Consider the following 26,333-nt stretch of genomic DNA (forward strand, 5'->3'; position numbering starts at 1 on the left):
TGGTCCAAGCATCGCATTTCATGTTTTTGAACATTCAACTTAAGAGATATGTTTTTTGGAGTAGATGTTATAACCCAATAAAGCAACATTATTCAAGAATCAAGGTAGATATTATTTTGGCAGTGTATTAGTAAGTTTTCATATCAGATACAACAGTTAGACTATACCAACAATTAAAAGAGTTTTATAGTGTTTAACCTCTACATTAGAAATCATATTTCAGTTTCGATGATGACAGGTCATGCCTTCATCAACAGTATGCTTGTTTCCCTACAACAGTCTTTACTTACCGGACAGAGAAGACGTAACAAATCCAAGACAGTTCCTTAAAATTGACAAAGGAAGCAAGATATCATCCAACAACTTTGAGACCTGCAATACCAAAAACAAACAAACAGGAGTCATAATGAGTTGGCATTCCTAGAGAAACACAAGGAGGAAGCACAAGCAGAAACTAAGGTATTTTCGCTGTTAGACAGAACTTCAATCACATTTTAGCAGCAGTGAACAAATTGCAAATTAGTTCTACAACAAAACCAAGCAACTCCCACGGTCAAGAATTAGTTTTACATTCAATTGAAGTTCAGGAAGTATCTATTAAGTCCCCATTCTTCGGAATGGCACAGGTTGTCTGGTGGATTAGTCAAGGTACGTGCAACCAGGTTGACACAACATCATATTAAATAATTTAAGGAAAAAGGTCCCCCTAATGTACATTAACCGTTACTTGAATTAGTTAGTTTCTTCTAAACTAGTAAAGGTTGTAAGATCATTTAAATGCAAAAGAGAGTTAAAAGCCACGTTACACCTGGAATTTTCACCTCTAATCCTTTTCTCTGTCTTAATTGAATTATTATTATGGTTGAAACAGGATACTTGAAGTCATGGTTCAAAGATACAAAGTAACCTACAGAAGATCCTAAATCGAGAACTTCAAACTGATTCTTACACATACAAGCAACTAGAATCAAAGCACTTTTAGTCTGCACGTTCATCTGTATTTCTCAACGTGCACTGCAAAAGTACATTCTTTATAATTCACAATCATGGATAAAGGATAAAGCTTTCCAAAAATACAGTATATTTCAGCTAAAGAGCAGACCGACCCTCATATGATAACAAACATAAGCTGAATATTCCAGTAAAAAGGGACTCATCATACATGATTTTTGACAAAAGCTGTTTGCAGCTTCAGATTTGGATGAATGTTCAATGATCCGACCCTCCCGGTGAACATACTCACCAAAAGCAGCAGCACAATTACAAAGAAAATAAATTTCCAAATAATGGAACACATCAAAATCACAATAAGTTCTAAATCATTCATACAAGTCATACATGATACATTGATACTCATTCATTAAGGAAAAAAACTTAATAGTAACAGCAAATGCTGAAGAAAATATGATCAAGAATTACCAAATTTACAGTAGCCACCAATGCAAATGCAGAAATCAACATTTCAGCTGAATCTTTAATCCTTCTAAATCATCGATGCCGTGCTCATTGCCAAGCGCTCTCTTAAAAATCTGAATTAATTAGACTAACTGCTATTCCATCAAAAGAGATTTACTAAAACAAATGGGAGCTGATATACATCCATATTCAAATGTTTCTTCAAAATCTACTATCAGCCTTTAACAATTGTCTTCTCTTTATTAGCAAGAACGCCACCACACACACCTGCAAGATCGCAGCAACACCCACAAACATTAACCCCAGTTTCTTCCCCAAATTTGGCTTCTTTTTCTTTGCTGGTGGAGGAGATTTATCGTGAGATTTATGGTGGTTTTTATCATGGTTAGAATGTTTACTCTCCGTGGTCGTCGTTTTCGGAGCAGAATGCACAGATTTTGGTGGTGGTGGAGGATGGTGTCTTTGCTGGGATGGCAGAGGAGGCCGTGGTGATGGTGGAGGCGGTGGAGATTGCTTAGACGGCGGAGGAACTGATTGTGATCCCGGACTCACATTTTGCTGAGATTGCACGGCTAGAGCAAGGAAGCAAAAGCAGAAACCTAAAGATAAGATCAACAATGACGGATCCATACATGGGCAAATCGATCACTAAACTTCAATTCAAAGCTAATTGGTGTCAATTATATGAACTCTTCAACACCCATTTGGCTTCATTTGAACCCCTTTCATCCAAATCTCCAAAGCCTCCTGGCATCTGGGTCTTTCTCCAATTAAACAAAATCTTCACCAAATTTAAAAATTGAGCATAACAAGCTAGGGTTCATAAATTTGCAATGAGTAGGCACCCACCAATTTTCTCTAATTCTTGAGGAATCAACTAAATTGGGACCAACTGGTACAATCCCCAAATGTTGATTTTTTCAAGATATTAAAGAAAAAAAAAGAGGAACTGTTGCAGATGATGATGCCCACCAAGAGCTAGGGCATCATGTATTGGAAGTCCGGGTGATTTTGCAGGGAAACGGGTCGGATATGAAATTTTAAAATCGGGTTAACCTTGACCCCTGTTTCTGAGTAATGGAGAATAGAAATGGGGGACGAAGGAGGTAGGAGAGAGAAGAGCGTGTTAGAGAGAGAAATGGAACACGTAAGAAACCAAAAAAATAAAATAAAAAATGCAACATACCCATTTTGAATTCGAGCTACTGAAAATGAAATAATTTAATTGGAAGCGTTGCTTTTTATAAATGAACAAGTAAATCTGTCCGCCGAATTTTTTATTATTTTTTTTGTAATAATTAAAAAGATATTAATTCTCAAGTCCAAATATATTATATTTTAAATTGTAGTCCAACACTCCAACTTATCTTTTAGGCAAAATTATAATTTCTTTTATTTTTCTTCTTTTTACTTCTTCCTCGCCCATTCATTTTTTCCCATGAAAATGTCAAAGAATTTGTAGTAATTTATCTGTACACACCCTGCAAGAATATGAAATGTCAGCACATAAAACATATTGCATGACCAAACATTTTCTTGTTTTTCAATCCACAGTAAAAAATCAAGAAAGCACGTCATAAAACACAAAATTTAAGAACAAAAGTATATTTACCTCGTCAGTCTTCACATCTTGTATAATAGTATCAATTACTTATTAATTGTAAGCTTGAAGCTCATCATCTAAGGCCTTCTTTAACTCCTCAACTTTTATATACTATTTTGATTTTTATCGAAAACTTCAAACGCCTAGTTCAAGTACTTTTTAATTGTCATCTTTCTTAGATGGACTAAAATGGCTACAAACTCGCCCAAAAATTCATCTTTATCAATATCACAAATTAGTTTCATGTGTTCTTTTCAAGTCCCAAGTAACATTATATGTATGTTTTGTGGTTAATAAACCTATGAAGTAGTCTAGGTCTTTTTCTAAAGTAAGACCATGATGCCTAGCAAAGGGGGTTGGAGGGTGATTCCATCAAAGGAAAAAAAGGAGGAGAAAGATAAATATCATTTCTAAGTATTTTCTTGAGTACTAAAAAATAAACAACATTGAACTATTAAAGAATAGAAAAAAGAAGAAAGCTAGCAAGAAGTTACAAATATATATTGATCAAAAAAATTTAAGTTATTCTTTCAAATTCATCATAAGGCAAAGTAGAGCAAATTCAATATATTTCTTTCTACACTATACACAATAAATACAACGAAATAAAAATGTCAAATATTATCTTGACACGTGCATTACTACGCTAACGGTTAAAAAGAGCTTCCATTGTAACTTTGAAGAGAAGAGTGAAAAACATCTCCACAACAAACTGATTTAATTTATCATTGTAAAATCAAATTGATCAGGCAGTATATACTTTAGCACGTTTAAATCAAAGAGAATACCTTTGCATGACCCTTGCCAGATCCCGCAAATCATCAATAAGCTTTTCCAACAGTAAGATAGTCTCCGCAATAAATATCATTATTTGTGTTAATCATCACCAATAACATTATTCTCCTATTCTACCTTTGCCGTCAAAGAAACATTAAAGAAATTTCTTTGATTTAATTATATTGAAAAAAAGACGAAGCTAAACATTCAAAAGAATGGTACTTCATAGTTAACTATTAATTCAAGAAGTACAAATCTTTCAATGAATTCTCAAGCACTCGAAAAGTACGAGTCCTTCCCTCTTGCCTTTTTATATTCTTCACTTCATAATTTATTTTCAAAAATCTCTGCAAGTAACAAACATACAAATACAAGAAAAAAAATTCAACTATCTGCTAGTAAACATGAAACTCACAACACAATGGATATTTTTTTTAAAAAAATGAATTTCTATTTTTACTTTGACTTAGCAGAGGTGGCAAAGAACATCCATAGAGACTGTTCAGTTTACCGTTCACCCTTTTTTTCTTCTCCAATGAAGATCACAACTGGCAACAAAATCATATGTATATAAGACAGTTGCAAGCTTTCTTTATGAATGTTAATAATTTTAAGGTCTCAATGGATTTTAATGTGTTCAATATTTTTTGGCTATTTCTTTGATCATTATCAATTGGTGCAACAATGGAAAGACTATACAGTGTATTCTATCCTCTAAACACTTGGAAACCAACTAAAACTAACCTACTCTACACATGTTTAAGGGAAGGTGATCCTCGTTTTTCATAGCTAGTCTAATCAATATCATCTGCAAGTGATCATATCGAAAAAACTATGTAAAGCACAATAATTTTTTGCTATTTCTTAAATTAGAACTATGGGATACAAAAATCACTATTCCTTCTATATTACATTAAATTATGACAAAGATTTAGTAAACGGTAATAGAAGTCCATAGACTAAAGATAACAAAGCTTTGTGAAAGAAAATAGCACCTCACATGTAGTAAAGATCATAGGTCGAGAGATTTCATGAGATATTTGGCCCCTATTGTATTGACTTCTTATCAAAACAAAAAATATTGGCAGAAACCGACATTTGATTTGCATCACCTCATTTGTCCCTTTCATGATTCACCTCAAAACTATCGGCCAGTCCAATTGATTTACGTCTCCTCATTTGTGTTTTCTTCTGAATTCAAAAAATCTATAACAAAAGTTAACTTTCCATGTTCTCAAATCATACATTGTTCAGTGAGGTAGAAAATCATACATCGTGGCATTCTATTTACATTGGCCGGAAAATAGATTTCAACCATTCCTATGAAATCGTTGCATTTTGGTATTTAAGACCTCAAAAGTAAATAAAATTATTCTCACACTAATTGACGAAACAATTCAGTTTTCTTCACTCTTGGAACGGAAACCCAAAATTATAAGATATCTTAATAAATTAATTTTTGACATTCAAACTTAAGTTGGAATGTGTAAAGAATTGTACAAGGGAAAAAGTAAAACTCAAAATATTGGGAATCGTATTTAAACACTATTGTTGGAAAGAAAACTTTCAAGGAATTTTTTTCAATAATCAAGGAGGAAGCCTTAGTTTCGAAAAAGAAGAAGAATCACTGTAGAACCTTGTATAGATAAGTTTTTTTTTAAAAAAATAATATTTGTATACATAAGTGAAGAGGTAATTCAGAAATTATTTTAAACTATCTAAAAAACAGAAGATTATTTGCAGAACCTTGCATATTATATAAGAAATTCAAAAGATGTTGATAATACCTGCAGGCTGCAGTTATCCCCAAAAACTTACCAATTCACAGATTCATTTTTTCTATACAAAGAGAGTGAACACAAAGTGAGAATATAAGATTTGGAGTAAGAATTTTTGATTAAAAAATAGAAAAAGAAGTTACTAACATCAATATCATCACAGATGGTGCAATTTTGTCCCGCTAACAAAAACGCGTAGTAAACAGAGGAAGCAAAGGGCAAAATAGCGCTGCAAACAGAGGAAGCGATGGAAAAATTGAAAGAAACAGAGGAGCAAGGGAAGAAAACAAAGGCCAAGTGAAGAATACATAAAGAGAAGTGATGTTTGGTGTTAGAAACGTGTTTTTTCTGGTTTAGGTTTTTTATTTTTTTCTGCTGGGAAACAGAGAAAATTGCAAAAAAATATTTAAAAAGGTTAAAAAAAATAAATTTACTTAATTGTGAGGACGCCACGTAGGCGGGCTCAAGATTCTCTTTTATATCGATATATAGATTATGTTATATTCTAATACAAATAGCAAATATCGAATGAAAAATACCCCTTCCCATTAAAAAAAGAAAGTAAGAGCCCGTTTGGATGAGCTTAAAAAAAGTAACTTTTATGTATGAAGTGTTTTTAGAACTTTAAAGTGCTGAAAGTTATTTTTATAAATAAGCAGTTGAGTGTTTGGATAAAAGTGATTAAATGAGGAAAATTATGTGAATTTTAGGGTTAAAAGAATAAAAAGGGTAGTTTGGGAATTTAGTTAAAATATAAGGGATATAAAAGTAATTTACATGGTCAAAGAAAATGACATTAAGCACTTAGGAAAAAAAAAGTTAGGAATCCTAACTTTTCATTTTTGACTGACTTTAAGAACTTTCTGGCTTAAAGTTAGCATTAGGCAAACACGTCCAAAAGCTGAAAAGGGGTTTTAAGTTGGTTTTGACCAACTTAAAGCCAATCCGAACGGGCTCTAAGACTCATTTTTGATACGCACCTAAATTTTACTAATCAACAATGTAAATGATATATTAATTAGAGATAACTTTACCAAATAAGGGGGTATAATCTATTTGAATTGTTGTCTTATGCATTAGGTTAAAAGTCACATCTATGAGATTCAAGCCTTATTTTATTTTTATGTTTGTTTTTTGATAAGCAGAACTCGAAATTAATTAAAAGCAAAGAGATTATATTTATTTCATCACAATTTTTAACGATATTTTAATTTTTAAGTCTAATGTGTTCTTTTAAGAGTAACTCAAAGCTTGGAAAGTTCATTGTGAATGATAACAGGTTAAATTCTCTTCTTATAGGTTGAAAGAAGAAGACAAATTTTCTTCTTATAGAATTTAGTTTGTCTGTTGAAAGAAGAAGACAATGTATTTTTCTCACTGATTTTCTTTTTCCGGGATTATATTATAAGAAGAAAATTTGTCTTTACAAGAAAGCCCCCACCATCTTACTGGCAGGCTATCATTCTCAGACTTGGAACAAAAATCATTTACTAGTATTATTATATAGTCTATAACCAAAGAAAGTAAAGCCATGAAATGATAACAGGTTAAATTTTAGTCATATGTATTGAAACATAGTAATTTTTTTTAATCATGTCACATATTAGGGGAGCAAATAATTCCAAAAATTTATGTTTAAGGGGGTAATTAAGACTTATCATAATTTAGGAAGTAAATAGTTTCAAAAATTCATGTTTGAGGGGATAATTAAGACTTCTCATAGTTTAGATGTGCATTTAATAAAGTATGTCAAATTTAAAAGGGCTTTTAACTATTAACTGAAAATAATAAGGAAAACATAACATACAAAGAGGGGCAACAACCATAACCAACAAACGGGCATGAAAATTCAAAACAGACTTATGTTTATGTTCTTCAGTAGACAAGCAAACTAAAGTTGAACAAGTTTTTATTACAGTGAAGCAAGGAGCATACCAATCTCCAGGGACATCAAAACTTGTTACAGTTTAATTATATTTCACCATTAGATGGTGAAGCCAATTCCTCTGAACTTGGTGGTCCAACTATGTCACTCGAACCAATGTGATCACCCAGGCCCGGACTGACGGTCTCCTTCGTGCTGCTGCTTGTACTTGTTTCAGCTATTGATGAAGCCTCCATCATGGCAGGTATCTGAGTCAAGCACCAAGACTATGGATTATACACCTAAAATAAATGCAGGTTGTAATATCACAAAAGAACTCTTAACTCACCATTTCCAAACGCTCTTTGCAGAGATCACTTGATGACTGCACAAAGTTACAAACATATTGTTACAAAAACAGCCTGAATTTCCACTCAGATTAAAGTTACTACAACCATTGACCAGAAAGAGATCAAGAAGCACTTATAATGCGACGAGTGGACTGTAATCAACAACAACAACATACCCAGTGAAATCCCACTAAGTGGGTCTGGGGAAAGTAGAGCGTACGCAGACCTTATCACTACCTCGTGGCGGTAGAGAGACTGTTTTCGAAAGACCCTCAACTCAAGTGCATCAAATCCAAGTACAAGAAAACGAAGAAAACAACGAAGAAAGCATTGCAGTTAATAAGAAAAACAATGGAAAGTCTACAATGAAGAACAGTGACATCAACAACTAAAATTTACAATAAAAAAGACATATTGAACCTTTCTTTTACAATAAACGAATGGGCAAAAAGTTGAGTTATTGAGCCTTTCTTTTCCCTTTTTCAAGAAATAGGTTATTTACTTTCAGTATGCATAGGCCATGGATCATAATTAGCTATGCATCATAACTCAAAGAACCCCTCAATTATTTGCAGATATAATGATATACCAGTTTGCCACCCACGAAAGTTAAGAGAGGAAGAACTTACATGTTCAGGATGGTTTTTCTTATCCTCACTTGAAAAACCTGGAACAGTCAAATTCCAATTTTTCTCTGTAAAAACATCATAGTTAACTTAGAGACCAATACCACAATTTTTATTTTTTCTAAATCAAATTATTTAATAAAACATCTTAAGCAATAATACACCGAATATAAACATTCTCAGGAACTACTGCATTGATGAAATCATGAAGCAGCTTTTCCGTCAAAAGTAGTAACTCAACTGCATTAGCCGAAGCAGAAAGTTGTTGCCTAGAATTTTTTTACCAGGAGTTAATGTGCTGGAACAAGATAGAGTTGCGTTGTACATTTTCTAAACAACTGAGGAAGTCAAAATCTATTCACAAAAGGCTAACCATTATATGTACTGTATACAATGACAGTTTCACTCTCTCAGATGCAAATAGGACAATTCAGATAACTTTTTAACTAAGCCAGGACTCAGGTCACACCTAACTCGGAGCCACTCCGGACGACTAAAGAAAAAGGTGAGCTATTCAAACTGTTTTCATCATATATTCGCCAACAACTCTTGATGCATACATATAATAAGGTGGTGGAATACAAATCCTACAAGTTGGCTGTGCGCACAAGTAGCTTAAAAGCTTAATGAGCTAAAGACATTAAACTTTGGAGATTGATGGTACACTGTACAGACATGAAAACAAGGTTTGGTCCCAGTTTGTGTCAATAGGAGTATGGGGTCAAATTTTGTGACTCTAATTACATTCCAGATAGAAAACCTGTGTACAGGCTAAATGCAGAGGATCTCACCACATAATTATGTAAAAAAAACACTTAAACAGAAAGCAATTAAAACGATCTTATTATGAAAATATACGCAACAACTAGGACCATTAATTTCAATAATTCTATCATCTTTGATAAAGTATGAAATGACTTACATTCTAAAAAAGTGATAAATAGCTTGTTTTTTCTTAAAAAACAAAACAAAGTAAACTAGTCTGCCTCTTTTGCAGTTGCTGGCACAAACCTAAATGTAACAATATATCTTTGGACTCCAGAGTCGTAGATTTCCGATGCTTTGCCAAATTGCAAGCAAATGTAGTAACCTACAAAGAGGAATGGAACAAGAAACTTAGCAAAGAAAACGACAAACAATCAGTGTTTCTCCAGAAAGTATTTCGAAAGGAAACTCTTCTTAGAAAAGGCTCCTTGTCATGCCTTTTAACTTCTTTTTTGGCATCACAACTCAAAAATGGCAAAAGAGGGGTCTATTATTATTATTTTTTAAATTGTTAGTTTAAATTTGAGTGAGGGGTAAGTGTGGGAGGAAGAGTCCAGAATCAGCGGACAATGACCCTTAAAGAAAAAAATCCTCTTTAACTGGCTATGTCAATGTATTCAACCTTAGTTAAAGCTAACATTCTTAGAACTTGAACTGTAAAAAATGAGAAAGACGGCATGCAAAACATGATACCCGCAGTCCCCCAACCTCCAGGTCCAATCCTCACAAAAAGATAACGATAACAAGGAACAAATCATTTTATGCTCACCGAATCAATAAAGTCATCAGCGATCTCTAAAAGGAGCTTTTCAACTTCAGGATCAACTTTCCCCTGTGGATCCACCTGCAACATTATCATAGTATGTGGAAAGCTGTTAAAAAGCTGCAGTATTAATAACCACAAAACCTATTTATAGAACTTAACTGTTTTTACAAGTATGCTAAAAAAAAATCCTTGAGCCGAGGGTCCATCAGAAACCGCCTCTCTACCTTACAAGGTAGGATAAGGTCTGCTTACACTCTACCCTCCCCAGTGCCCACTTGTGGGATTACACTGGGTATGTTGTTGTTTGCAGTACAGTTAGTCAAATTCAACTTCCTCAGCAAAATACTTAAGACAACTGTCTACCATGATTTGAAGTAAATTGGAAGCTTCTATTGGAGTTTGGGGATAATGAAAAAGGAAACTGAGGGAAAGATCACTTTTTGCATACTTTGTGCACCAATTTTTTTTAATTGATTGTGAAAATAAAAAAACTAAAATTGATTCCAACGATTGGCTTGAGTAACCACCAAGGAAAACATAAAGTTTTGGAGATAAACAAGGTGAAGGGATAACCTGTAAAACTAAATCCTGAATCTTTCTCTTCCCAAGAAATTGATTGCTTGCTTCAGTCCCCTGGCTTGAACTACTCCCAGGAGTCGTTGTTCCAGATCCAGTGGCATTTGGTTCTGATCCAGTCAAACTCAGAGAATTGAGGCCACCAGAGACAGCCATTGCTGGAGAAGAATGCTGCTGGTGCAAAACCTGCTGAGGTTGTTGTTGGAGCTGCTGATGCGGATACATCTGGGGATGCTCCAGTTGCTGTTGCTGTTGCTGTTGTGGTGGCTGTGCAGTTTGCGATAACTCTTCTGGGTTCAAAAGCATTGATTTTTGACGCAAGTGTTGAAGTGAAGCTAATTATTTCTGCATAAGCATTTGATGCTGCCTCTGCTGTTGAAGACGGTAAGAGGGGGATTCGGAGAAGAAATGGTAGACATTTGCTTCAACTACTTAGGTTGTGACGAAGTATTCTGAATCTTAATTTATTTCCCAGTCTGGCTCAAAAGCTAACCTAGGTTTCACACATGATGTCCTTCCATAGTAAGTTACAACACTAAAGTGAGCAGAAAAGACCAAATTACCGAAACAGAATAGAGAACACGACATGGACTACCGCTAAGACATTAAATTCAACCACTTTTATACGCAATCTAAAAGAGGAGAAAGCAAAATTGAACAAGTGAAGAAAATCACATAATAAAGACAGCCTTAAATGACTCTGTTTCAACACATATACAAAAGCATGCAGACATAACTTTAATCACAATCACACACAAACATTTTTGCTCCAGAGCTACATTTTAATGTATAGCTACATTTCAATGTATAGCATGATGCTAAGGGTTGAGAATTAATAAGAAAACCCAAAGGTATACATATGGACCTAAATGCAGCAATTGCAATGTCCTTCAGTTGATATATTTTTTCTTAAAAAGGGATTTATAGTTGGGATAATTACCAATATATACTATTCGGCCATCTAGTTTATCATACATGACCTAAATATACACTATAGGTATGTACAGTATAAGTATATGTATATTAGTATAAAGTATACACTACCTATACATCATATCCAGATTTTGTAAACTAGATGGCCCAAAGGTATTGGGCAGTAATTTTTCCTTTATAGTTCTCAGGCATCTTTATTTTCCAAGGATAACCAGCAATGACGATATCCAACATGCAAAGTAAGTCTAAGGGCTCATTTGTTTGCACTTAATGAAGTCTGAATCTGAACGGTTCAGTGCTTAGGCCATTAAGTGCATTTGTTCACATTAAGATTTAAACATTCATTTTGTTCTAAATAGGTCTTAATTATCAAAATCTTGAATAAAGTGTTAATATTATTAAGAGGTACTTTATCTGAATAATTTTCACTACCACTTTGTCCACAACCGCCCACCTATACCATCACCATGGTCAACCACAACGCACCATCGCTAACCGCCAACGACCAACCACATTTGTCATCAACTACCACTGTCAACCACTATTGTAAGTCACTATTGAACCTACCACCTCCACCATTAAAATTATATCCATTGCCGCCACCACTATCAGTCACTACCACCACTGTGGACAATTCCTACTACCAATCACCTCCACAATTACAACTAACAATTCCTACTACCAACCATCTCCACAATTACAACTACCACCAACACCGCCAACTACTAACATCAACCAATTCCACCATCACAACCATCACCACCACCACCAACAGCCACCATCGCGCCAACCACTACAACACCAACCATCTTCACCATCATAACTACCACCACCACCGTTACTAGTCACTAGCAACAACCATCACCATCATCACCACCACCACTGCAAACCATTTCAACCATTACTAGTAAACATAAATGTTTCATTTTATATCAAATAATAATTTAATTTTATTAAATTTATATATTTTTTCTAAAATTTAAGAACTTTTTTATTTCAATTGTATATTAATTATAAATAAATAAATTATGCTCATTCAGATGTTAAAAACAAACAACCTTAATCACTTTGATATGCATTCAGATTCAAATGTCTTAATCTTAATGCAAACAAATGGGGTCTAAGATATTAGGACATGTAATTGCACTTTTTTCTTTGGATTCCCCTTGTCTGCACAGTTCTGAGATGATTGTTTGACGTCCGGAAATGGCCTCCAAGGAACACGTAATGACACTTGATTTCCAATTGTATTAATATTTGATCGTGTAAGAGGTATACTTGTCCATCATCTTTATTGATCCCAAAATAGTCAAACATGAAATGATAAAGATAAGCCCGATTAATGAAGCATTTTCCTGCTGCAAGTTCTTTAACCTTAAACACCAAAAAGAATTCTCTAACTTCTTCTTATTGACGGTGATGATTCTAATCATCTACAAGATAATCAAACATGCAAATGAATAACTGCTGCAAGTTCTTTAACTTCAAGCACCGCTCTCTAACTTCCTTTTTATGGTTCAGGTCCTCTTGGCACACCTCGATAATTCACTGGGAAACTTGCTAGTCCTGACAATCTAGGTTCCAAGTAAACCTGTTCACCTAAGATAGGGCAAGAGGGCTCACACTCATGTTATTTAATAGAAATGAAATCAAGACTTCTACTCATCTCATCCAGTAAGAACCACTTCATAAAGCTTCTTGTCCCTACCAGAAAGCTTCACATCCATTAGGAGGTACTCGCACCATATCTCTTGGAATAGCAAACTTCTATCAAATCTTAATCAATGATCTTTACGGAGAATCGTACCTAGTTTCAAATTGTTATCATTGAATCAACAAGAAAGAAAATAAAATTACAGTGAGAACGTTTTTTTAAGAACCACTTTATGAAGCTTCTTTCCCCTAATGGAAAGCTTCACATCCGTTAGGAGGCACACGTCCCATATCTCTTGGAATAGCTAACTTCTATCAAATCTTAATCAATGATCTTTAAGGAGAGTCAGACCTAGTTTCAAATTGTTAATCATTGAATAAACAAGACAATAAAATTACAGTGAGAATAGTTTGTTAAGAACCACTTTATGAAGCTTCTTGCCCCTACCGGAAAGCTTCACATCCATTAGGAGGCACTTGTGTCATATCTCTTGGAATAACTAACTTCCATTAAATCTTAATCAATATCTTCAAGGAGAGTCAGGCCTAGTTTCAAATTGTTGATCAATGAATCAAGAAGAAAGAAAACAAAAATTACAGTGGGAACGTTTTTTTTCCTTTAGTAGGTCTAGGTCTACTAAAGTAGCAAAGTAAATGGGTGCCATAGAAAAATGCTTGACCTCCTGCAACAGAAGAAGACCTAAAAAAGAAGATTTTATGGCAATTAGCCTGTAGCACTAATAATAGTAGCATTAGGCATCCTGAGCTGAAAGGAGGAAAGCCAATGATTGAAGGAATTTCAAGCTGATTAACCTGCAACAATCTTGTTCATTACGTACAGGACTCTTCTCAAGGAAAAATACCTCATGTGACAGGAAATTCCAAAAGAACAAACCATCAATGGATTTTCTTTCGTTTGATGGCTTTAACCACTAATTAAATTCATGACCTGATTAAGTTGTAAAATAAAGCTATGACAACTTCTTTGAAGGGTGCTACCTCACCTCAAATATGAAAATAAATACACTAAATAGCCTAAGGAGGTCATATCTATGCCGACCACAGTGTCTGGAGAAACGATCAACAGAAATATGACTGTTAGATTTATTGCTGGAGATATCAAAATTTGTCACCTGACTAGTGACGAGGGAATTTTGCTGAGACAACTTCTGCCATAGTTGACCTTTGTTCATCCTTTGTTGGGCATAAGCAAGGGCCCAATTTGCTCTCAGTTGAAAGCTCAAATTGAGAGATCACATTATTCCCAGTTTCCCATTGTCTGCATCCCTGAGAAGGCTGTCCATGGAAAATCCCTCGATGAAACTGAGAAGCCTGCATTAATTCTGCCATCATGGCGTGCCTAAAACAAAAATTTGTTACATAATCAGTTACTGTCTCAGTTGCAATTTATATGACACAATTCCTATTTGGGGACATTGCAAAATGTTCCGTTCTGTTTCAATACAGCTAAATCCATTGAACTTTTGAGATTTCAAATTTTGATGTGATTCCTGCTTCGATAACAGTCCTTTTGAGTCAAGGGTCTCTATCGGAAACAGCCTCCCTACCCCACAAAGTTAGGGGTAATATATGTGTATATCCTATCCTCCTCCGACCCTACTTGTGGGACATTTCACTAAGTATGTTGTTGTTGTAAATTTTGATGTGATGTTTTCTCTATTAAACTAACTTTTCAACAATCACGTTAGAGCTTTCTTCTATTGCCACTAATATAATTTGAAAGTCAAATTAACATGTTGAACTACTCCATTCCTAACCAATTACTGTCATATGAAAACGAACATGAAATGTATTTTTTCTTTAAAACAAAAAAAAAAGGCATTTTCTATCCAAACAGTGCATTAAATTGTCAGAAGAGAATATGGGAAGAACTACTAAAACAACAACATACCAATGAAATCTCACAAGTGAGGTCTAAGAGGTACAGTGTATGTAGACCTTACCACTACTCGTGGAGCTAGAGAGTTTGTTTCGGATAGACGCTCGGCTCATGTGCACCAATTTCATGTATAAAGAAGAAGAAAACAGTGACGAAAACATAACAACTCGTGACTACTACATCGAACCTATGCGCATCTCCGCTAATGAATATGAGAAGAGATTTTGGGAATTAAAACTTGAATTTGTTACTGTACATCTCCTGGGGAATCGTACGAGTGCTGAAGTGATCTCAAGTAAGTTGAAATTGCAAATTAAACTGGACAGCGCCTGCAATAAGCTTTTCCAGACAACGGAGGCAGCTTGACAGTTCGTCCGATTATCCTGATCTACTTCAATTTCTGATTCAAAATCAAAAAGTTTTTTCTCAATCAATTGCCGACACAGAAAATCTTTTCACCTTTTCTTTTTTATGGTAAAAATTGGAAAACTGGGTATTTCCGTATTTCGTTTTAAAAGCTTGGATAACAACTTTAAAACTTCTCCAGAAAAGAAAAAATAGCTTAATATGCTCAATATAATTGTTTTCTGTGGAAGGTAAATGTTTTTCATTGGAAGTATTTTCTCGGAGATTGATTTTTAAAAAATAAGTGGATTTCTTACTAATTTTTTTTTATTTAATAGAAAATAAAAAATATTTATATATAATCTAGACAAATATTATAAGAATGTGATGGAATAGTAGTGTGGAGTGATCGGGATGGGAGCTACGGGGTGGAAGTAAAGATGAACACAATTATTTTCCTATTTTCACTAGAGAACTGATTCATAGCATTTTAAAAAAAAGAAATTAAAACATATTTTCCAAAAAAATTAACGAACCAAACATGAAAATATTAATTTCCTTCGTACAGAACAGAACCCTTGATCATCCCTGTACTTCACAGCTTCTCTAACCCCTACCAACTCATCAATTAATCAAGTGTTAATCATAACAAATTGAGTTACTAGTATTCCCTCTATTCTATTCAGGCCAAGTGTTTTTAGAGTTAATCAATATATTATTGAGATAATAACGGTAGATGGTCATTCAGTCATTTTAATTATCAAAAAAATAGTCATTCAATGTACATTCATATATATTCGATGTATATTTCATGTATACAGTAATTTATATTATATAATCAATGTATATCATTGTATACTTTTCTATAATTTTTGACAAACTATATTGTATAGTTATTGTATATTTCCTATGATTTTGGCTATTTTCTATGTAAATAAAACATAATTATATTTGTTGTAAACTAATTAGCACGATGAACTTATTAAGGTTGTAGACTAAAAAATGAAGAGATTTTCGTCATCGAACACTTATCTAAGAAGTTGATAAACATATTCTCGAATCATGGCAAAGTAGCTACATATATAAAAACATGAGCTACGTTTCATGTGAATTGCAATATTTGTCTATATTTCTTCATCAACAATCACTACAAATCAATTACAACCTCAAATAAACCTTTTCACCCAGGAAAAAAAACCCAAGTACTAGTTTAAGAGAAAGAAAACAAAGAGTAGCCCAGATTGATACTAAATAAAGGAGCACTAATATACCAATTATGGATGAATTTAATTTTAACAACTCCAAATTATGTCCTAAATCACAAGTACTGTTCTTGGATCCTGGCTCTGTTCTCTTCCCACCACAACCTCGCATGCATTTCTCCAAATCTTTCGCGACTGCATAAAAAAAGATCATTCCGCATCAGAAAAGAAAGTAGAGTCTAAATCTTTCAATCGTGAAATGGAACTATAAAAAAGATTTTGTTGCTAAGCTGAATTTCACTAAGGCATTTCTCAATTTTCTAATGGACCATATAATAAAAATAAGGAGAAGATCCGTCTCATGATCATTGGCAAAGTAACCAGCTCTAGAGATTTAATGTAGGGACTCACAATTTTAGAAGGATCTCTATATAAAGCATGGAAAGCAACAGAAAACATCCCCATTTAAATATACAGATGGATGTCAACCTTAGGTATACTAGTACTAGTATGAAAACAAATCCCACAGTAGTTCATCCACCAGAAAATTTTGAGTAAACGACCAAATGTATTTCTGAATCAGGAAACAGAGAGACACAAATTTCATTCTTGTAATAAGATAAGATGATTCAGTTGATAGGATGACATAAAAAATTCATAACCCTCTATCCCCAGTGTCATTCACTAGAGAAGAACTCAGGCACATAGCGTAGAAGGTGGTGCGGAAGAAAATGGACTGTTGGTTCAATTCTGTGACCACATTATATTCAGATTAGTTTAATAAGAATCTTTTACTTGTTCATTGTGCCCGTGTCCATTTTAATCAGTTTGAGAATATGAAGAAGGAAGAAGAGGCTTGTTGAAGAAATCAAGATAAAAGTTTTAGAAGCCAGCAAAAGGCAAGATAAAAGTTGAAGAAATCAAGATTAACTTCTTCTGATATTGTCCTGTTATAAAATAGATGCTGATAAACGCATAAAAGAATTACTAACCTGAACCTGACTCTTCTAAGCTCTCGAGTACCACTAGGCAACGTTCGAATCGTGATATAGACTCCAGGCTCGTCTTCTTCAACCCATTCGGTCTCAACGTCACTGGCATTGCTAACAGACAGTTCTCCTGAGCGATCAGCCTCCCTTGAAGAGCTAGTCCGTGCAGATGCGTCCATTGATGGTGTCTCACTTTTTGTCGCACTGATGTTGGAGAGCTTAGGGGTCGAAGTGAGACCACCAGCATCATAATAATGATGAGATTGTGATGGATCTCTTTCAAGACAGCCTGATGACAAGTGGTCCACCCCTGTTGAACGATGAAAGTGGCTAGGGAGACGCTCTTTGGTTAGTGGAGGTGTTACCGGACTACTCTCAGCATATTCAAGCTTTAAGTTCTGAAACAAAAAAGGGTACATATAATGAATAAGAAACATACGTGTATACATGTACTTACAACACAAAAGAGCAAGAAGGAAAGAGTGCTGCTCCAAGCAATTTAATAGGATTGTTTGCAACATTTTGCCACTAAACCACAAGGCTCACCTCATCTTCAGACCTCGGAGGGATTGGCAATGGTACTGCTTGTCGATTGAACCTACGAACATTGTATAGTTCCATGACCTTGTCATAATTCTCAGCCCACCAACGTTGAGCTTGCCACTTGTTAAATAGCTCACGGCTAACAAAAACATTAGTAACATTTTAGAACTCCCAACCAGTTTACCAACTATGGACTGTGGGAAGGTGGAAGATGTATTCAATCATAAAAGATCAGTCACCCATGCATACAAAATATGCTCATGAGATAGCTGCAACTATTGCATTTCTAATAGAAAGGGCAAAGGGTTACATCACTGCTTTTCTCCAGTTAATAACAGTTGTCAGTAAAAGTAGTGACATAAGGGAGTTGACAGTTCAACAAAGACAACCAATCATGTCTGCAACTTCAATCTAGTTCCATTCTGAACCAAAGAATTATCATGCTGAGCTGATCTTCCTATTGAATATTCCAAAACTCAGAATTTGACTGGCAATTAGTGATTACAGCAATTCAGAGCAGCATCGACTCTAATGTTGAAGCTACACCAGAGTTAGCAAAAGAGTGTTTGGACACGAGGAGCAAGATTACAATGCTTTTAATTCATCACAGTCAATTTTGTTAGACACAATTTTCAGTTGCAGCTCATGCAATAAGCAGAAGCCAATTAGTCAACTTTGTATAATTACAGGTAGAAATAGAAGCATTCTATAAATGGAAGGTGAAAACCCACACTGACATACTCATGAATTGCACTTCGATATAGAAAGGGAAAAAAGACGTTATAGTTTCACATTATAGTTTTAGGTATTAACAAAATTGGTAGCAAAAATGAGAATAAAAACAAAAATGTTTTTGCTAATGTTAACCTGATAAAGCTATGAATCCATATATTTCCAAACAGAAAGAAATTAATTTCTTACAAGTTACTCCATCCATTTCAATTTATTTGGGCCTATTTTGACTTGACATGAAGTTTCAAAAAATAAAAAAAATAAAAACATTTGAATCTTGTGATCTTAAATTAAAGATATGTCAAATATACCAAAATGTCCTTTAATCTTGCGGTCTTGAACATGTCATGTGGAAAGTTGAAATTAAAGAGTTGTAAAAAGGAAAAGAGTCATTCTCTTTGAAATTGACTAAAAGGAAAATAAGTCAAACAAACTGAAACGGAGAGAGTATTACTTTCCCAGTGAAATTTAAAAGTTCAATTAGTAATGGACAAAAAGAGTGACCAACAATATGAAAATACATGCTCATAATTAATGATGCACTGGTCTTAGCTGAAATTTGTCGAGGGCTATGATAGCTTGGCATATAGTTGAGAAGATAAGAAACAAAAAAGATCACATGTTATCACAAGAACCACTAGTTCATTTTTTTCTTTGACAGCAGCACTAAACACACATGCATAATAGAAATGAGACAGCAGGAAAACGATAAGGTAAAAATGTCTGTTTTCCTGACTACGTCAAATGGAAGCTTTCATTAAGATCACCAGTTAGTATTAGATTTGAGAGCAAGTAACAGGTGAACAGCCATGTGGAACAGACAACTAGTCCGTTCTACCCAGTTTTTTGTACAAATCTCCAATAATTTGCTATGTAAGAGGGGACACCCAGTTATTTGTCAGTAGAACAGGAGACCCTCCTAAACTAGATGCATATGATAATGGCAATAGTGGAATTATCCAATTATCTTACGCTTAAATACGCCAAATCATTAAACATCATATACCAAAATCATCACTCTATCCCAGTCAATTAAATCATCATCCATTTAACCCTGCCAGTTAACATGAAAGCTGAAACCCAAAGCTAGAGGACAAGCAAACAAGAATGATTAGGCTTGATTTACCTATGAGTAAAGCAAGATATATCCATTAAGACTAGAAAGGGGTATTACTTTCTAATGCTTACTAAAAGGATATGGAAGCCTGAATATTGTATATGCTTCTATTGTACTATGGAAAGATTCAATTTGTTAAGTCAGCAAGCCAGTATTTTAAGCCTGGGTAAAGACCCACTTTTGGTCCACTCCATAGTTTCGGGCATAGTGCAGCACAGTGTAGATATATCCAACTACAAGTATACTGTACAATTAAAAATCACATTCTGAAAACGACCCATCAAAAGGTCATTTGCCACCACACAGGAAAAAGTAGGAAAAATTGTAACAGTAATCACACGCAAACAAACAAGAACTTTTAAAGAACAGATTAAAGCAGAGAAAAAGAATACCTGAATCGAATTCGTTTCAGATCGTTTCCACCCTCAGGTAGAGAAACAAACGTGATTAGAACACCGGGTTCCACCTGAGCAACCCATTCTTTGGACTCGTCATCTTCCATACCGACGACCGATTCACTCCGGCCACTTACTGATACCGGCGTACTTTCACCACTAGACAGAACTTTCAATCTCCCTTTCATTTCCTTACCCCACACCCTTGGTGTCGAATTTGAACTCCCAGCCCTTTTATACGAGTAATGAAATCTTCCAGACACAGACCCAGTTTCAGAATCAGCATAGTTAGGGTTCTGGTTATGATTTGAACCGCCAGAACATGGCTTACAGTTTTTATACGCTCCTGAAGCTTTAACTGCCATATCCTTGATCTGGAAAAATCATCAAAACGACAGAAAAATAAACAGGCTTTTGAACTTAACAACAACTTCAACCGCTTATTTAAGTTCATTTTTTCATTCTGAAAAAAGAAAATCACCTGAGCAGTAAGGGCTTTAATAGCTTGCTTTGTACTGGGTGTTGCAGCCGTATCATCTTCCTCTGGTTCACGCAGAGATCCAGTATTGAGCTGCTTCGAACAAGCTATACAAGTCAACATTCTCGAATTCCCAACCTCAATCTCCAAGCAAAATACCCACTTAGAAGAAATATCCTATTAGAAATTGAATGACAAATTGAGGTCAATGTCAAGAACTAAGCACTCATCTCTTGTGACAAAATTTATCCACGAAAACAGAGTAGAAGAGAAACAGAGGCTTAATAGTATATACTATTCAGAATATGAGGCTTTTTGAACATTGAAAATAGATATACATCTGAAAAGCAAACAAGCAAATGCAAATGCAAATGCTAGTCTTGGGATCAATCTCAAACAACAGCTCAATTCGAATATGGCGAAGAAAGAAAGAGAGAGAGAGAGAGATGAAGTTGGTTTTTGTGAAAAGGAGGAAAAAAAAAGAGTAAAATAGTAAGGAGGGATGGAGTAACCGAGGCGTTAAAGGCGGAAATAGGGGGTATAGTATAAGTTGGGGTGGATTAGATGAGATCACGAGAGAGAGCTGGATCTCACTATGCTTTCGTTACTCAAATCAAATATACTATTATTGCTCATTTTCCATTCTTCCCCAGTTACTCATCACTCTCTTTTTTGTCTGTGAAACTTGAGCAGTTACAGGTAGAAAGTGAGAGAGAGAAAAGATGAGAAAGGGCTGTTGAGATTTGTGGGGTTTTCGATGCTATATAACGGACCAAGTATCAAAATTCAAAGTGAGGGTTGTGGCAAGTTGTTTTCTCGCTCTCTCTCCCCCTCTTACAACTCAGTGTGTCACAACTATTTTTGGGTTGTGTAGTAATAGTGGATTTTGGATTTGGAGAAATTTTTTTATTGAGAGTGTCATTTTTAAACAAGTTATGCAGTATGTGATTTAAATTTACTTATAACATTTAGATTTGTCACATAATAACTACTAATATGACTATTAAAATTGTGATTAAAGGGAGTACATAATAGGTGGAGAGGTGTTGGAATCATTTGAGAGTGAATAAAAATAATATTTTTTTATTTTAATTTATTTTAAAAAAAACACATTTATGTCATTTTCGTTTAAGAAATTATTCATTCATGTCATTATCAATAAAAACTATTTTATTTATGTGGTGAATGAAGATTCGACCACATCATTATTTTATTATTTTGTTAAAAAAAAAGCTAAAATTCTAAAATCCATTTGAATTTTTTTTAAAAAAAATCCAAATTATAAATCCATTTGAATTGAATGACATGTATTAATAATGTTGATATTAGTTATATCGTCATTAATTATATGGAGATTATTTCTTATGCATTGTTTAATTTTGGTTATTAAAAATAATATGCATTGCATAATTTCTAAGAAAAATAGTATATATTTATAAAAATACGCGACACAAATACAATGAAAAGAATGTTGAAAGAATTTAACCATGTTAATGCATGTATTAAAACCTCTTATATTACTAATATCATAAATTTTCATGTATTAATTATACATACCTTAATGCCAAATATAATGTATAACTAATGTAAGTACTGGTGATACATAGATGGAAAAAAAGTGTATCAAATAAGGTGTACTAATAATGTATAAAACTAATACATGCATTAATTTTTTAATATATTATACTAAAATATAATACACATTAATTCAGTTATTAGCATTTAAAGTCATCTTTTTAAAAAGAAAAAAATTATACAAAATAGACCTAATTGTGAAACTATTTACCTAAATTGGATCAAATCCAAACTATTTATCCTTAATGGACCAATGGTCCAAACTATTTAGGGAAATTTACATAGATATATTATATTAAGAAAATATCTACTATTTATAACAATAATATTTTTATGATGTACATATAATACAAGTTTTATTATGGATAATACATTTATCACAGAATTTAATACACTTATAATACATTGTGTCAATTTCTTATCAAACAGGCATGATATATTTCAAAATACTTACAATACATTTATATTGCATGTTTCATTCACTTTTAATACATAGCAGATTTATCATAGTATTGTAATATATTGCTATAAATGATAATAAATAAAAAAATATCGATAAAATCAGTAATTATTTATTAAAAAGTGTGCACCCGAATATTTTTTTCAACTATTTATCCTCTTACCCACTTTCTCATTTCTTATTTCGCGCATAACATCAGCATGACGTCAACATCACTGGTATGAATTAATCCTCTGTAATACTCTATCGATATATTGATACCATAGTTGTATTATATAGGACTAAGCCTAATCTCTTTGATACTACATCGGTATATTGATATTTTATCGGTATCATATAGGATTGAACTTTTTTTTCAAAAAATAAAAATAAACAATTAAGAAAAAATTATTAAAGTCATAATTTTATTAATTAAACTCTAAATTAGTAGAAAATATATTCCTTGTGATACTCCGTCAGAATATTGATTCCATATCGGTATCACATAGGACTGAGTTTAATCCTCTATGATACTTTGTCGGTATATTGACACTCTATCAGTATCATATAGGAGGGCGTTGACGTTAGCACGCGAATTTTAGAATAAATTTATGTCATTTTAAAATAAAAAGAAATATGAAAGAAATGGAACATTTAAAGATAAATTTTTTTTTCTTTTGAAGTATAACACTTTGTTTGGAAGTTGTTACGTATTATTTCATAATTTATCGTATTATATTGTGTTGTATTGTATCGTACTGTATTATTTTAATAAATATAGTATTTAAATAGATTGTATCATTCTCCGTCGTTGCATAATGTCACATATCCATGATTCGAAAGATAAAACTTACAAGAAAAGTAAGATACGGAGTATAGTTACTATGAAAAGATAAGGTAAAAAATGAAATATAATTATTAAATAATAAATAAAGATAAAATAAAAAAAAAATATTAAAATAACGACGCGAATATGCCAAATCAATCAATACATAAAATGAATCTTTTCGTCATTATTTAATGATGAATCTAAACGATATGATATAATAAAATTTAAATAACAATTAAAACAAATATTATATTTCAACTAACAATACAAAAATAACAACCATCCAAATAAGATATCTAAGTGCTTTTTTCCCTTTTAAAAATTCAAAATTCATAAAATTCTGTCATTCACCTCTCGGGGGGCACAGCACGGGGCGGATAAAAGTTGTGGCGATTTGGCGATCCTGATCTGAAGTAGGCGTTACGTGCGCTGGTCTTTTGGGCATTGTACCTTTAATCGTGCGGTGCGTGCGTGCGCGCGCCACCCTATGTTTGTCGCTCTCAGTCCCCAAAAGGCCAAAAAGGGCTATTTCGCTATTTGCTATGTCATCATCCCTCTTTGAACAGTAACTCCTTTGCTTGCGGATTTCTAATGATGCCTTTTGTCATCTCAATACTCTTCACGACAATTCAAAAATATCCCCAATTGGTTTTCCGTTTTTCCATGTTGTGGACTAAATTTGTGAAAATGTGTGGTCCCCTTATCACCCCTTTCTTATTTATTAGTATTCCATTTTTCGTTTAAAAAACGAATGATTTTTTTTAGTTTATTTTTTCACGTATTATATTTAAGGCCACAAGATTAATAGTATTTTGATATGTTTGACGTAATTTTACCTTAAAATCACAAAATTAAATTTTTTAATTTTTTTTTGTGTTAAGTCAAATTAGGTGATTTGTTTTTAAAAAGGAGTATTAGATCCTATTGTCCCAGTTTCACCTTTGAAAAGACTGCCACCACTTCATGTAATGCAAAGATCTAATTTACTCATTATGGCCATAGTTACTTTATGGCAATTTCATATTCTTCTTTTAACATACATGTTCTGTTTCATTTTATTTAAAAAATAAATATTTTATTTTAAAAATAAATATTTTATTTTATTTATATATTTTAATAAAATAATATAATTCTTTCATGTTATCTTTAATATTAAATAACTATATAAAGTAATAGTAACAGTTAAATTTAGGGCTTCAAACATCATTAGCAAAATTAGCTAGTAGTAAAATAACTTCTAATTAAAGTTTTCTTAGAATGCATGAATAAAGTATTATGAAACGGAGAGAATACAATTGATTGAGGTACGCAACCTCGATCTTTGTTATTTATGAGAACTTCAGATGATCTTACACCTTTTACAAATTTTTGATAGTTAGATCAGTAATTTGTTGAGTCCCACGGCAGTGGATGGATTATGTGGTTTTTTATATGATTTTGAATAATTGTTATTTCATAAATTAATTATTTTGGGTTGAGTTGGGTCACATATCCATTTTAGGGTTTATCATGTTATATTATTCATGTTTTAAATATTTAGTTATGGATGTGCATGTGAAAGAGATTAATTCCTTGCCTTTATTTCATTAACATAATCAGTTTATATACACCAAATACAATAGTATAATTAGGCTATAATTAAAGAAACTAACTATCTATATATATACAATCTGTCAGAATATATTTTCATATATTCTAACATACCCCCGCAGTCGAAGCGGGAGATCGCCGAATGCTAAGACTATCCCGAAAATCCTCAAATAACACCAACAGAAGGCCTTTGATGAAGATATCTGCAATCTGATAACCAGAGGGGACATGTAACACTCAAATCTGACCACGAGTCACCTTTTTCCGTACAAAATGTATATCTATCTCAATGTGCTTAGTGCGTTGATGCTGAAAAGGATTACCTGCCAGATATATGGCACTAACAATATCACAGTAAATCAAAGTAGCCCGTGGAATAGGACAATAAAATTCCAAAAGTAAGTTTCGCAATCAATATGACTCAGAAACCACATTGGTAACTCCTCAGTATTTTGCCTCTACACTCGAAGGGGACAAAGTAGCTTGACGTTTGGCGGACCATGAGATCAAGTTATAACCCATAAAGACACAATAACCCGACGTCAATGTCACGATCCAATTCCGTAGGCCGTGACTGGGGCCCGATCTGGAAACCCTATATATACCTATTAGATGTAGTCAAGCTGAACCACGAACAATATGATAACTTACATAAGAACTCCAATGGTTCATAACATCTTCATATAAATACATCCTTATCATTTGTCTCTTGAAAAGTCACCACTAGTCATATCATGAAGGAACATGCAAGCCGACAAGGCTACCATTACATATTAATATCTACAACACATCGTATAGACACAGTTGAACAAACTTACACACAACCCACACATATGTCTACAAATCTCTAAGGGTATCAACTGTATCATATGACAGGACAGGCCCCCCGCCGTACCCCTGAATAAACATATATATATATATCAAAAGGATCGGTACCAAAATCTAAGCTCTGGTACAATGGAGCACTCCAAAATAGCTGAGTGGAAATCCTAAGCTGGCGAATTTCTGAAATAAGTATTTGTACTTGCGGGCATGAAATGTAGCCCCCCAAAGAGAGGAGGTCAGTACGAAATACATACTGAGTATATAAAA

At 33.6% G+C, this 26,333-nt stretch overlaps 2 protein-coding genes and 1 long non-coding RNA gene across 5 annotated transcripts; all 3 read right to left on the reverse strand.

The window, feature by feature from the left end:
• Nucleotides 1-5,887, reverse strand: LOC129900471 (uncharacterized). The gene is made up of 5 exons (XR_008769625.1): nt 5,722-5,887; nt 5,584-5,635; nt 4,792-5,002; nt 1,420-4,143; nt 1-372 (listed from the first exon to the last, which is right to left on the reverse strand). It is a non-coding gene; the product is annotated as an uncharacterized LOC129900471 (long non-coding RNA).
• A 1,512-nt stretch (nt 5,888-7,399) lies between these two features.
• LOC129899100 (transcription initiation factor TFIID subunit 12b-like) lies at nt 7,400-15,851 on the reverse strand. Of its 3 annotated transcripts, none has more exons than XM_055973909.1 (8): nt 15,072-15,851; nt 14,241-14,467; nt 10,519-11,009; nt 9,949-10,023; nt 9,426-9,504; nt 8,418-8,482; nt 7,788-7,823; nt 7,400-7,707 (listed from the first exon to the last, which is right to left on the reverse strand). In XM_055973909.1, exons 3-8 carry the CDS (start codon nt 10,825-10,827, stop codon nt 7,546-7,548), a joined length of 726 nt encoding a protein of 241 aa, XP_055829884.1. In that variant the 5' UTR covers nt 10,828-11,009; nt 14,241-14,467; nt 15,072-15,851; the 3' UTR covers nt 7,400-7,545. The 3 variants fall into 3 exon arrangements, with proteins under 3 accessions (XP_055829884.1, XP_055829883.1, XP_055829882.1); XM_055973908.1 differs by having other exon boundaries at nt 10,519-11,014; XM_055973907.1 differs by having other exon boundaries at nt 10,519-11,056.
• A 561-nt stretch (nt 15,852-16,412) lies between these two features.
• LOC129901432 (protein Brevis radix-like 2) lies at nt 16,413-21,661 on the reverse strand. The gene is made up of 5 exons (XM_055976602.1): nt 20,812-21,661; nt 20,328-20,704; nt 18,090-18,225; nt 17,547-17,941; nt 16,413-16,749 (listed from the first exon to the last, which is right to left on the reverse strand). The coding sequence occupies exons 1-5, from the start codon at nt 20,929-20,931 to the stop codon at nt 16,671-16,673; spliced, it is 1,107 nt and encodes a 368-aa protein (XP_055832577.1). The 5' UTR covers nt 20,932-21,661; the 3' UTR covers nt 16,413-16,670.
• Nucleotides 21,662-26,333: the final 4,672 nt, after the last annotated feature.

This window comes from Solanum dulcamara, chromosome 8, assembly GCF_947179165.1.
Source record: "Solanum dulcamara chromosome 8, daSolDulc1.2, whole genome shotgun sequence".
Lineage (NCBI taxonomy): Eukaryota > Viridiplantae > Streptophyta > Magnoliopsida > Solanales > Solanaceae > Solanum > Solanum dulcamara.